The sequence below is a fragment of the Nerophis lumbriciformis genome, linkage group LG08 (assembly GCF_033978685.3).
Source record: "Nerophis lumbriciformis linkage group LG08, RoL_Nlum_v2.1, whole genome shotgun sequence".
NCBI classification, from domain to species: domain Eukaryota; kingdom Metazoa; phylum Chordata; class Actinopteri; order Syngnathiformes; family Syngnathidae; genus Nerophis; species Nerophis lumbriciformis.
The window spans coordinates 45,395,523-45,410,000 of record NC_084555.2 but is presented as its reverse complement, the minus strand read 5'-3'; the positions used below and the strand labels follow the sequence as shown (position 1 = coordinate 45,410,000).

The window sequence follows — 14,478 nt, the reverse complement described above, 5'->3', positions numbered from 1 at the left end:
AATGAATCTTAATATTAATCCATATATAAAGCGCACCGGGTTATAAGCCGCACTGTCAGCTTTTGAGTAAATTTGTGGTTTTTAGGTGCGGCTAATAGTGCGGAAAATACGGTGTATATATATACACACACACACACACACACACACACACACACACACACACATATATATATATATATATATATATATATATATATATATATATATATATATATATATATATATACACACATATATATATATATATATATATATATATATATATATATATATATATATATATATATATATATATATATACACACACATATATATATATATACACACACATATATATATATATATATATATATATATATATATATATATATATATATATATATATATATACACACACATATATATATATATATATATATATATATATATATATATATATATATATATATATATATATATATATATATACACACCCAAAATCTACATTAAAATAAAGAAAGTGGGATTTACAATATCAACTATGACGATGAAACACTGAATATTAACAACATATGAACGTCGCTCCTCTTTTACTTCTCAGACCAAGGAAAATGTAAAAAATGTAAAAAAAACATCAAAATATGAATGCAAAGTGTAATAAAGAAATACAATATGATATATTATCACGTAAATCTGCTTCCGCATCTGTTTGACACGCGCGTTTCGGGCTGGCTGCTCTGAAAACAAACCCCGCCCACTCTGCTGTCTGAGTTGCTGTGACGTAGATTACAGTAATAACTCGTACAACACTCAAAAGCGCAGATTTCGACCATTGAAGTACTTTCTATAGTTGAAGACTTAGTCATTTAACAACAGCACTGCACATCATAATGGCGGCGACAGTTTTGATGTTCAAAGGTCTAAAGAAAAGTATCTAGAAAGGAAAATCCTAACGGGTAACCATCAATGCAGTTGATTGATGGTGAAAACATTAAAAAAAAAAAGGTACCTGGAGTCTTGGTGACGGAGAACGTGGAAGCCCTGACACATTTGGACTTCCTGCCCTCATTCGGGGTGCTGGCCACCACGTTGAAGGACATGCGGGACGGCGTTTTCAGCAGTGACATCTTGTACTCGTTGTCGGGCGTGGCCTCCGTGAACCTGCAAGTGGACGTCGCTAGTCTGATCACTGTGTGATCGGACTAACTCGCCTCGCTCGTTCAAGACCTCACCTCACGTTGATTCTCCGCGTGGAAAGGACTGACGGCTTGAACGCCGCGTCTTTCTTCCCGGCGAGCTTCTTTGCAGGATCTTTGCTGGCAGAAAGAAGAGCCGTTCTGCGTTTGTCCTCAGTCGTCTTCTTGCTGCTGCTGCTGTTGGCCGCGGGGGTGAACTTGGACGACCGCCTCGGCTTCACCGCCTGCGTCACATGACCACGTTATGGTGAGCACCACGTTTAACCTTTTAAAACATACACAACTGGCCAAAAATGCGTTAAAACTCACACCCCAATTGTGATGCTGGTGCTATTATTTGTAATGACAAAGCCACCACATGGTGGTGCTGTTGGTAAAGTTTGACTCCCGTAAATTGAAACTTTTTTGCAACTCTACAAAAACACTCATTCTAGGGCCAGATCTGGCCCGCAAACACCTGGAAATGGTATGTGTCAATAAAGTACTTAATATTTTCTCACTAAATGTTAGGGGTGTAACGGTACGTTGAACCGTTTCGGTACGGGGGTTTCGGTTTGGTTCGGAGGTGTACCGAACGAGTTTCCACACGAACATATTAGGTAGCCGCCTCCGCTTCCTTCTGCCTCTGTCAGGACTCTACACAGCACCCAGCATTGTCCCACCCACACAACCACCTGATTGGTTACAAACAGAGCGGTAACAGCCAATCAGCAGTGCGTATTCAGAGCCCATGTAGTCAGTGCTTAGCGTTTAGCAGGTAAGCATCAGGCAGCGGACTCTCCCCAAATGATAATAAACACCTCCCAGTCAACTACTAGTGACATCACTTTGAGCCCGTTGACCTTCTAGAAACACAAACGGCAGCTCAGCTCGCTCGCAGTCCTGGCTTGAGGTGAAGGCTAATTCGCTTTTAGCGTAACGTTAGCTCATTTTGTGTTACGGACAGCAAAGCCCTGTCTGTCTGTTATTTCACTTTACCTTTTTCTGTGTTGATTGAGCTGTGTTGAAGCAGGACATTATGTTAAATGAAGAGTTTCTGTCTCTGATAGTTGATATAATAATTTAAGTGCATCATTAAGCCTACCGTATTTTCCGCACTATAAGGCGCACCGGATTATTAGCCGCACCTTCTATGAATTACATATTTCATAATTTTGTCCACCAATAAGCCGCCCCGGACTAAAAGCCGCGCCTACGCTGCGCTAAAGTGAATGTCAAAAAAACGCTGCGCTAAAGTGAATGTCAAAAAAACAGTCAGATAGTTCAGTCAAACTTTAATAATATATTGAAAACCAGCGTTCTAACAACTCTGTCCCAAAATGTACGCAAATGTGCAATCACAAACATAGTAAAATTCAAAATGGTGTAGAGCAATAGTAACATAATGTTGCTCGAACGTTAATGTCACAACACACAAAATAAACATAGCGCTCACCTTCTGAAGTTATTCTTCATTCGTAAATCCTTCGAATTCTTCGTCTTCGGTGTCCGAATTGAAAAGTTGCGCAAGCATGGGATCCAAAATGGCCGGTTCCGTCTCGTAGAAGTCATCGGGAGTCAGTGTCGCTGTTGTTCTGTGAATCCTGCCTTCCGGAAAGCTCGGACCACAGTTGTGACCGAAATATCTGCCCAAGCATTTACGATCCACTGGCAAATGTTGGCGTATGTCGTCCGAGGCTGTCTGCCCGTCTTAGTGAAGGTGTGTTCGCCTTCGGAGCTGTGTGAAAAAAGCCACCCGGCCTCTTCGCGTAAACTTCCCTTAACCACTCGCTCATCTTTTCTTCATCCATCCATCCCTTCGAGTTAGCTTTTATGATGACGCCGGCTGGAAAGGTCTCTTTTGGCAAGGTCTTCCTTTTGAATATCACCATGAGTGGAAGTTAGCATGGCAAGCTAGAACCACAGTGAAGGATGACTTCTCATTCCCTGTGGAGCGAATATTCACCGTACGTGCTCCCGTTCCACAGTGCGGTTCAGTTGCTGTGAAATACGGTAGTAATCCGTGTGCGGATGGAGAGATTGCGTCTTTTTATGAACCGGATCGTTTAGTAGGAGCCATTTTGTGGTCTTTACAGATGTAAACAGGAAATGAAACGTACGGTGATATCCGCGCGTTTTTTCTTCTTCTTCCGGGGGCGGGTGAAGCGCTTCCTGTTCTATGGGGGCGGGTGAAGCGCTTCCTGTTCTATGGGGGCGGGTGCTTTCCTTGGCGGTTGCTTGCGTAGAAGAAGAAGCGCTTCCTGTTCTACCGGGAAAAAAGATGGCGGCTGTTTACCGAAGTTGCGAGACCGAAACTTTATGAAAATGAATCGTAATAAAGCGCACCGGGTTATTAGGCGCACTGTCAGCTTTTGAGAAAAATTGTGGTTTTTAGGTGCGCCTTATAGTGCGGAAAATACGGTACATGAACTCCATGGTGTTCAGGGATGAATAGTCTCTCCTATTGCTATTGTACCGTATTTTTCGGACTATAAGTCGCAGTTTTTTTCATAGCTCCAGTGCGATTTATACATGTTTTTTTCCTTCTTTATTATGCATTTTCGGCAGATGCGACTAATACTCCGGTGCGACTTATACTCCGAAAAATACGGTACTATTTTTTCAGCTATAGTTACATTAATCATTAGTAATGCAGCAGCCTAGTTTTGAATGGCAGGGTCCCTGCTATCACATGTTGATAAAAATATAACATTTACATAATAAAAATCAACTACAGGCTTCCCAAATGCTGTAATAAATTAAGCATGATGAGTTGACTTGAAACTGTTTAATGTTGCACTTTTTATATGTAGAATAAAAGTTTTGTCATTTTATTTAATCTGAGCAACAACTTGAGGCAGTTTAATGTGGATTAACGTGGGCAGAATTATTATAGTGTTCCCAATGTTAAAAGGATAAAGCCATTGTTTACAAATTTGGTAAATAAATAACCAAAAAATTTATATTTTGTTTTCTTACAAAATATAAATTTTTTGTAAGAAAAATTTATATTTTTGGGTAACAAAAATATACATTTTGGTAATGTATATTTAACTATACCGCATATGTGGGCAACCCCCCCCCCTATAAATTTTCTCATAGTCATTCACATCGACGTCCCACTGGGGTGAGTTTTTCCTTGCCCATATGTGGGCTTTGTACCGAGGATGTCGTTGTGGCTTGTGCAGCCCTTTGAGACACTTGTGATTTAGGGCTATATAAATAAACATTGATTGATTGATTGATTGATACTGTACCGAAAATGAACCGAACCGTGACCTTTAAACCGAGGTACGTACCGAACTGAAATTTTGTGTACCGCTACACCCCTACTAAATGTAATACATTTTTTTCATAAATAAATATACGTACTGCTTGAAATTGCATGCCTTCTATACTTTAACAGTATCCAGTATAGGGACGGCGTGGCGCAGTAGTAGAGTGGCCGTGCGCGACCCGAGGGTCCCTGGTTCAATCCCCACCTAGTACCAACCTCGTCATGTCCGTTGTGTCCTGAGCAAGACACTTCACCCTTGCTCCTGATGGGTGCTGGTTAGCGCCTTGCATGGCAGCTCCCTCCATCAGTGTGTGAATGTGTGTGTGAATGGGTAAATGTGGAAGTAGTGTCAAAGCGCTTTGAGTACCTTGAAGGTAGAAAAGCGCTATACAAGTACAACCCATTTATCATTTATCATATCCATTATTGCAACAAATATTACAGTATATTATCATACTTTCCAAACATGTTTTTGTCTAAATGAAAATAAAAACTACCCATCAAATTGATACAAATGACAATACATTTTAAGTTGTTCTTTACAGCATATTACTGTAAATTGGAAAAAACTACCATTTTTTGGGTAAAAATTATGTTGATTGAAATGCCATTTTTTTACTGTAAAATCTACGGTTGATGTCTATAATGATGTTTTACTGTAAATGGAAAGATGGTACATTTGTTTTTACGGTCGAAAAACTGGCAGCTAAGTTGCCAGAATTAAAAAAAAAGAACTTATACGGTTTTCCCATTAACAATATAATGTTTAAAAACCAATGGAAATGTAAGACAAAAATTCTGGCAACTAAGCTGCCAGCAATGTTTACATTGCATATATTTTTCTCCCGGTCCTTATTTTCCATAGGTCACAAAAAATATATCAATAATTGATATCGGCCAATATAAAACACTTAATTACAGTTTTCGGCCGTATCGCCATGCTCTTCCTCTTGCATACCTTCAGCTCTTTCACAGGCTTTTGGATCGGCTCCGTCTTCCTGTTCTTCCTCTGCATGTACTCGTCGATGGACTCCAGCTTGTTGAATTGGGCCTCGTGGAGCTTTTTGAAATCTGCGCCACATTTTGGACAAATTGACTGGGGTTCTGTGATGGGAGTGAAAGTGAAAGCAACGGCCACTTACTGGGAGTGACTGGTTTCAAGGGCTTCCTCTTCGCCAGGTCGCCTATTAAACGGGGGATCTTACCAGCCTTGGGACGTGGAACTTGAACAAAAAAAAAAAAAAACAAACAAAAAAAAAGACAAATGAATATGATTTGAATTAGAGCTGTCACTATGAATGCATTAATTCTTCATTATCAATCCAAAGAATATTTTTACACAGTCCATCTGCAGCGTAGAATGACTTAAAATTGGAGATGCCCGATAATATCGGCAGTTGCTTTAAAATGTAATATCGGAAATTATCGGTTTCCAAAAGTAAAATGTATGACTTGTTTTAAAACGCCGCTGTGTACACGGACGTAGGAAAAAGTACAGAGCGGCAATAAACCTTAAAAGGCACTGCCTTTGTTTGCCGGCCCAGTCACTTAATATCTACGGCTTTTCACACACACAAGTGAATGCAAGGCATATTTGGTCAACAGCCATACTAGTCACACTGAGGGTGGCCGTATAAACAACTATAACACTGTTACAAATATGCGCCACACTGTGAACCCACACCAAACAAGAATGACAAACACATTTCGGGAGAACATCCGCACCATAACACAACAGAACAAATACCCAGAACCACTTGCAGCACTAACTCTTCTGGGACGCTACAATATACACCCCCCCGCTACCACTCCCCCCAACCTCAACCTCCTCATGCTCTCTCAGGGAGAGCATGTCCCAAATTCCAAGCTGCTATTTAGAGGCATGTTAAAAAAAATAATGCACTTTGTGACTTCAATGATAAATATGGCAGTGCCATGTTGGCACTTTTTTTTTCTCCATAACTTGAGTTGATTTATTTTGGAAAACCTTGTTGCATTGTTTAATGCATCCAGCGGGGCATCACAACACAATTAGGCATAATAATGTGTTAATTCCACGACTGTATATATCGGTATCGGTAATTAAGAGTTGGACAATATCGGCAAAAAAGCCATTATCGGACATCTCTAATAAACATGAATATTTAATCGTGATAATCTGATGAAAGATGTGAATGGTTTGCCAGCAGGGACGCTAACCTTCATTCTTGGTGGCACTCGGCAGTTGAACGTCTTCCAGCACCACAACAACTTGCTTGCCTGCAGTCTCCATCTTGGAGGGGGAAGACACTCGTCTCCTCTTGTTGTCATGCTGGGGCGGACCAGCTGAGACCGCCTCACCGGACTCCTTGGAGAGAGAGAGAGAGGGTTAATACATCGGGTGTTGCGTTTAGCCAGCTTGCTTACGTGGATGTTTGTGATGTCATTACCTCGTCCAACTTGGCTTCGTCCTCAGTAGAAAACTCGTTCTCCACATCGGCTCTTTTGTTTTTTGCTCTCCCACGACGTGTGTTCACAAACACCGGGGGCGCGTGACAAATCTCAACCTCAAATTCCTCTTTCTAGAAAACACGGTTGAAAACAGTGTCAATAAAACAACATATTGCCATTCTATTTTTGACGAATCTTATGTGTGTTTTTTTTAATTTACCTTTTCCTCCTGTGTGTTCTGCTGTTGATCAAAATGCTGCTTGAGGGCTTTCAGTAACTTGTCAGCCTGTTTGCACACACAATGGATCAGTTAGGCTCAGAGCGTGGTGGGAGACCGTAACTGAGTGTGCAGCCCCAAACGTTTCTCCTCATGAGCAAAATTTAACTCTGTCTCTGCCTGATTCCTTGCTTCTTGTCTCGTTTAATAGGTAGTTCGGTGTTTGAACCTGACAGTTTTTTTCAGGCAGGCCAGTCCTGACTTTAAAATCGCTACTTCCGGGTTTGTTCGTTTTGCACTTTATGTGATGTGCGCAGAAATTTACGTAGATAGATTGTTACGCCATATCCAATATTCCCTTGAGTGGTTCCAAATTCATTTTAGTAGAGGTGGGAACCTTTGTGCAGCTTACAAAAATCGATTATCGATGCCTTTTTTATTTATGTACATTTATGCAGTTTTACATTTCTTTTCGCGACACTAAATAAACATTTATCACTTGCAAGTTCAAAAAACAATTCATCTGGAATAAGAGACACTTCAAATAATTCCCACATTCATTAAATTATTGTAAATGTGTGCAAAACTGGAACAAAGCCACATTTTGGAACTGTCTGCATAGGAGCCAGATGAGGTTGTTCGGGCATCTGGTCAGGATGCCACCCGAACGCCTCCCTAGGGAGGTGTTTAGGGCACGTCCAACCGGTAGGAGGCCACGGGGAAGACCCAGGTCACGTTGGGAAGACTATGGCCTGGGAACGCCTCGGGATCCCCCGGGAAGAGCTAGACGTAGTGGCTGGGGAGAGGAAAGTCTGGGCTTCCCTGCTTAGGCTGCTGCCCCCGCGACCCGACCTCGGATAAGCGGAAGAAGATGGATGGATGGACTATTGACGTTTACGAATCGATTCTATAATTGTCCATGTCCGAATTGCGATGCAACTAAAAATCAAGTATTTCTCCCACCTCTACATTTGGTCTAGAGCAGGGGTCGGCAACCCGCGGCTCTTTAGCGCCGCCCTAGTGGCTCTCTGGAGCTTTTTCAAAAATGTATGAAAAATGGAAAAAGATGAGGGGAAAAAATATATTTTTTGTTTTAATATGGTTTCTGTAGGAGGACACACATGACACAAACCTCCCTAATTGTTATAAATCCCACTGTTTATATTAAACCTGCGTCACTGATTCGAGTATTTGGCGAGCGCTGTTTTGTCCTACTACGGTAATTATGGCGGTCCATTAACTCACCGTAGTTTGTTGACATGTATAACTTTCTCCGACTTTCTAGGACGTGTTTTATGCCACTTCTTTTTCTGTCTCATTTTGTCCACCAAACCTTTAACGTTGTGCATGAAAGGTGAGTTTTGTTGATGTTATTGACTTGTGTGGAGTGCTAATCAAACATATTTGGTCACTGCATGACTGCAAGCTAATCGATGCTAACATGTTATTTAGGCTAGCTATATGTACATATTGCATCATTATGCCTCATTTGTAGCTATATTTGAGGTCATTTAGTTTCCTTTAAGTCCTCTTAATTCAATTTATATCTCATGACACACTATCTGTATGTAATATGGCTTTTATTTTTTTGCGGCTCAAGACAGATTTGTTTTTGTATTTTTGGTCCAATATGGCTCTTTCAACATTTTTGGGTTGCCGACCCCTGGTCTAGAGTCACAACAGGCACCGTAGTAATTATTCCCACTTTTACTTTGATAATGAAACTTCCGGCGTCTGCAGATGAAAAATTATCAATTTGGTCTGTTTCTCCGTTTCTGTTTACTAGGGATTTTAAATTGTATTTATTATGAAATATAAAAAGACGTAGTTAGCAGGGCTGCGAATCTTTGGGTGTCCCACGATTCGATTCAATATCGATTATTGGGGTCGCGGTTCGATTATAAATAGATTTTTTCGATCCAACGCGATTCTCGATTCAAAAACGATATTTTTCCGATTCAAAACAATTCTCTATTCATTCAATACACAGGATTTCAGCAGGATTTACCCCAGTCTGCTGACATGCAAGCAGAGTAGTAGATTTTTGTAAAGAGCAGAGGTGGGTAGTAACGCGCTACATTTACTCTGTTACATCTACTTGAGTAACTTTTGGGATAAATTGTACTTCTAAGAGTAGTTTTAATGCAACTTACTTTTACTTGAGTATATTTATAGAGAAGAAACGCTACTTTTACTCCGCTACATTTATCTACATTCAGCTCGCTATTCGCTACCAATTTTTATCGATCTGTTAATGCACGCTTTGTTTGTTTTGGTCTGTCAGACAGACCTTCAAAGTGCCTGCGTTACTGGTGACGTTTCACTCCGTTCCACCAATAAAATGCAGTCACTAGTGACGTTTGACTCCGTTCCACCAATCAGATGCAGTCACTGGTGACGTTGGACCAATCAAACAGAGCCAGGCGGTCACATGACCTGACTTAAACAAGTTGAAAAACTTGTTGGGGTGTTACCATTTAGTGGTCAATTGTACGGAATATGTACTGTACTGTGCAATCTACTAATACAAGTTTCAATCAATCAAAAGTGTGAAGGAAAAAAGACACTTTTTTATTTCAAACGTATATCCCGTCACAAGCCTAAAGACTGACTGCACAGTTCCTGTCTTCACAATAAAAGTGCTGCTCCATCGCGCCTGCGCTTTCAAAATAAGAGTCTCCGAAAGCCAGCGCAAACAAGCTAGCAAGCTACGGAATTTGCCGCCAATGTATTTCTTGTAAAGTGTGTGAAAACGAATATGGAAGCTGGACAAATAAGATACCAAAAACCAACCGCTTTCATGTGGTATTAGACAGAAAGGAGGAACTTTTTTTCTCCTGCATTTGAAAACGTGGACGTTAAGCACTGCTGTCAGGATTACAATCAATGCAAGTCATCAGAATCAGGTAATACACCAACTTATATTCTTGTCAACATGAAAGAAAGGAATCTATATGTGTTAAACATGCATGTATATTCAGTAAAACACCTTTAACATGTAAACAAAAACGGCAAAATAAATAAATATAAATGATATACTGCATATATCAATGTGTATATATATATATATATATATATATGATATGTGTGTGTATGTTACTCAGTACTTGAGTAGTTTTTTCACAACATACTTTTTACTTTTACTCAAGTAAATATTTGGGTGACTACTCATTACTTTTACTTGAGTAATAAATCTCTAAAGTAACAGTACTCTTACTTGAGTACAATTTCTGGCTACTCTACCCACCTCTGGTAAAGAGCTTTTATAAAATTGTAAACGACAATGTTTTATCAACTGATTGCAATAACGTAAATTGGTTTTAACTTTTAAATGAACCAAAAATATGACTTATTTTATCTTTGTGAAAATATTAGACACAGTGTGTTGTCCAGCTTATGAGATGCGATGCAAGTGTAAGCAGACTATTGTAATGTCAATGAGGGATTTTTAATCACTGCTATGTTGAAATTGTTACTATTATTGATATTTATTTTTGTTTCACTACTTTTGGATAGTTCTGTGTCGTGTTTGTGTCTCCTCTCAATTGCTGTTCTGAGTGTTGCTGGGTCGGGTTTGGTTTTGGAATTGGATTGCATTGTTATGGTATTGCTGTGTATTATTTTATTGGATTGATTAATAAAAAAAATAAAAAAAATCGATTTTTGAAAAATGATAATCGATACTGAATTTTACAACGTGAGAATCGCGATTTTAATTCGAATCGATTTTTTCCCACACCCCTAGTAGTTAGTGCTCAACTGCACAAATAATAAGAACATTTCATTTTTTTTAATTTTCTTTTTAAACGGAGATTCAGGTTGTTTTTTTTGTTTCAATTTGAAAAGACAATTCAACGAACAAAACATACACCGAACCGGGAGGCTTCCTTACCTTCAAATTAGCCTTGAGACCAAACTGTTTTGCCAGGCTGCGCAGTTCCGCGTATTTCATGGAATCCAAATCCATCTTTTCCAACTAGTTTTCGATGAAAATTAAAAGTAGAAGCATGTAGGGAAAGCGCACACGAGTTGGACGCTCCAAAACTCACCACAACTAACGGCTGATCAAGTCGGATTCAAAACACTGGCGGGATGCATTTAATTGGCTGATGAATACATCCGGAAACGCCCCTCAGCCAATCCTGGTTGCGAGCTTGGCGCCCGATAGCCAATCAGAGCACGCTTGCTCAAGCTTCCGCTTGTTTGCCAAAATAAAAGCGAGAGTCGAAAATGAACAACAAAACGGATACCGCGTTTCGTTAAATGTCAGCATGTAAAGTGTAGAATACTCGGCAGCTAAACAATTATTGCCATTTTTTTTTTATTTTTTTTGCGCTACACATTTCTGCTTCCGGTCAAGACTTCCTGCACGAGCGGCGCGATTGTTTGTCTCCAGCAAGTCAAGAGTTGAGTTGAAAAGAGGGTAGAAGACCGAGAAGATGATGGAGTTCAGCGACAGTGTCCTCATAGACCGCTCAGACGAAGCTAATGTTGAGAGCGATAAAGAATCCCAAAGATTGGCGAGCCTCCATTGCAAACAGTGCAACACTGTGCTCGCAGACTCCTTCTCCGTGTGCGGAGAAATCAAATGTCTGGACGCCATCGCTTTTCTCCGTAAGTTATTCTATCAAACTTTAGTAACCATGATAAATGCTGTGTTCACTAAACATTGTCCATCCATCCATCCATCCATCTTCTTCCGCTTATCCGAGGTCGGGTCGCGGGGGCAGCAGCCTAAGTTTAGCAAGCCTAAACATTGTATCATACTTAAGTGGCCCTGCTAAATGTTGTGTTCACTAAACATTGCATCATCCTTTAGTAACCATGCTAAATGTTGTGTTCACTAAACATTGTATCATGCTTAAGTGGCCCTGCTAAATGTTGTGTTCACTAAACATTGTATCATACTTTAGTGGCCCTGCTAAATGTTGTGTTCACTAAACATTGTATCATACTTTAGTGGCCCTGCTAAATGTTGTGTTCACTAAACATTGCATCATACTTTAGTAACCATGCTAAATGTTGTGTTCACTAAACATTGCATCATACTTTAGTAACCATGCTAAATGTTGTGTTCACTAAACATGTATCATACTTTAGTGGCCCTGCTAAATGTTGTGTTCACTAAACATTGTATCATCCTTTAGTAACCATGCTAAATGTTGTGTTCACTAAACATTGCATCATCCTTTAGTAACCATGCTAAATGTTGTGTTCACTAAACATTGCATCATACTTTAGTAACCATGCTAAATGTTGTGTTCACTAAACATTGTATCATACTTAAGTGGCCCTGCTAAATGTTGTGTTCATTAAACATTGTATCATACTTAAGTGGCCCTGCTAAATGTTGTGTTCACTAAACATTGTATCATCCTTTAGTAACCATGCTAAATGTTGTGTTCACTAAACATTGTATCATCCTTTAGTAACCATGCTAAATGTTGTGTTCACTAAACATTGCATCATACTTTAGTAACCATGCTAAATGTTGTGTTCACTAAACATTGTATCATACTTAAGTGGCCCTGCTAAATGTTGTGTTCACTAAACATTGTATCATACTTAAGTGGCCCTGCTAAATGTTGTGTTCATTAAACATTGTATCATACTTAAGTAACCATGCTAAATGTTGTGTTCACTAAACATTGTATCATCCTTTAGTAACCATGCTAAATGTTGTGTTCACTAAACATTGCATCATACTTTAGTAACCATGCTAAATGTTGTGTTCACTAAACATTGTATCATACTTAAGTGGCCCTGCTAAATGTTGTGTTCACTAAACATTGTATCATACTTTAGTGGCCCTGCTAAATGTTGTGTTCACTAAACATTGTATCATACTTTAGTGGCCCTGCTAAATGTTGTGTTCACTAAACATTGTATCATACTTTAGTGGCCCTGCTAAATGTTGTGTACACTAAACATTGTATAAAACTTAAGTGGCCCTGCTAAATTCCCCTGCTCAGGGTCCCCTTTTTTAAATAGAGCACAGGTGTCAAACTCAAGGCTTGGAGGCCAGATCTGGCCCGCCACATCGTTCTTTTTGGCCTGCGAAAGCCTGGGAAAAGTGTGTTAATAAAATCCTTTTTTTTTTTTTTTTTTTTTTTTACTAAGTGCAAATAATTATTTAGATTTTGACAGGAAAAAATGCGTGTCTTTATAAACGTTATCTAATCATACGAAATATTACATTATTATATAGTGTATTATTTGTGTTCACTAAACATTGTATCATCCTTTAGTAACCATGCTAAATGTTGTGTTCACTAAACATTGTATCATACTTAAGTGGCCCTGCTAAATGTTGTGTTCACTAAACATTGCATCATGCTTAAGTGGCCCTGCTAAATGTTGTGTTCACTAAACATTGTATCATCCTTTAGTAACCATGCTAAATGTTGTGTTCACTAAACATTGCATCATACTTTAGTAACCATGCTAAATGTTGTGTTCACTAAACATTGTATCATACTTAAGTGGCCCTGCTAAATGTTGTGTTCACTAAACATTGTATCATGCTTAAGTGGCCCTGCTAAATGTTGTGTTCATTAAACATTGCATCATGCTTAAGTGGCCCTGCTAAATGTTGTGTTCACTAAACATTGTATCATCCTTTAGTAACCATGCTAAATGTTGTGTTCACTAAACATTGCATCATACTTTAGTAACCATGCTAAATGTTGTGTTCACTAAACATTGTATCATACTTAAGTGGCCCTGCTAAATGTTGTGTTCACTAAACATTGTATCATGCTTAAGTGGCCCTGCTAAATGTTGTGTTCATTAAACATTGCATCATGCTTAAGTGGCCCTGCTAAATGTTGTGTTCACTAAACATTGTATCATCCTTTAGTAACCATGCTAAATGTTGTGTTCACTAAACATTGCATCATACTTTAGTAACCATGCTAAATGTTGTGTTCACTAAACATTGCATCATACTTTAGTAACCATGCTAAATGTTGTGTTCACTAAACATTGTATCATACTTAAGTGGCCCTGCTAAATGTTGTGTTCACTAAACATTGTATCATGCTTAAGTGGCCCTGCTAAATGTTGTGTTCATTAAACATTGCATCATGCTTAAGTGGCCCTGCTAAATGTTGTGTTCACTAAACATTGTATCATCCTTTAGTAACCATGCTAAATGTTGTGTTCACTAAACATTGCATCATACTTTAGTAACCATGCTAAATGTTGTGTTCACTAAACATTGTATCATACTTAAGTGGCCCTGCTAAATGTTGTGTTCATTAAACATTGCATCATACTTAAGTGGCCCTGCTAAATGTTGTGTTCACTAAACATTGTATCATCCTTTAGTAACCATGCTAAATGTTGTGTTCACTAAACATTGTATCATACTTTAGTAACCATGCTAAATGTTGTGTTCA

At 39.1% G+C, this 14,478-nt stretch overlaps 2 protein-coding genes across 2 annotated transcripts in view; one reads left to right on the top strand and one right to left on the bottom strand.

Moving 5' to 3' along the window:
- Positions 1–11,158, bottom strand: part of nusap1 (nucleolar and spindle associated protein 1) — a 19,152-nt gene extending 7,994 nt beyond the window's left edge. The window contains exons 1-8 of the mRNA XM_061969024.2: positions 10,971–11,158; positions 7,082–7,147; positions 6,861–6,992; positions 6,631–6,778; positions 5,574–5,654; positions 5,390–5,502; positions 1,212–1,399; positions 989–1,140 (exon numbers count right to left, since the gene is read on the bottom strand). Coding sequence (XP_061825008.1) covers positions 989–1,140; positions 1,212–1,399; positions 5,390–5,502; positions 5,574–5,654; positions 6,631–6,778; positions 6,861–6,992; positions 7,082–7,147; positions 10,971–11,045 — 955 coding nt within the window. The 5' untranslated portion in view covers positions 11,046–11,158. The remainder of the gene's footprint in view (positions 1–988; positions 1,141–1,211; positions 1,400–5,389; positions 5,503–5,573; positions 5,655–6,630; positions 6,779–6,860; positions 6,993–7,081; positions 7,148–10,970) is intronic.
- Positions 11,159–11,291: 133 nt separating this feature from the next.
- Positions 11,292–14,478, top strand: part of oip5 (opa interacting protein 5) — a 32,079-nt gene continuing 28,892 nt past the window's right edge. Inside the window, exon 1 of the mRNA XM_061969026.2 lies at positions 11,292–11,692. Within this exon, the coding sequence (XP_061825010.1) occupies positions 11,518–11,692 (175 nt within the window). The 5' untranslated portion in view covers positions 11,292–11,517. The remainder of the gene's footprint in view (positions 11,693–14,478) is intronic.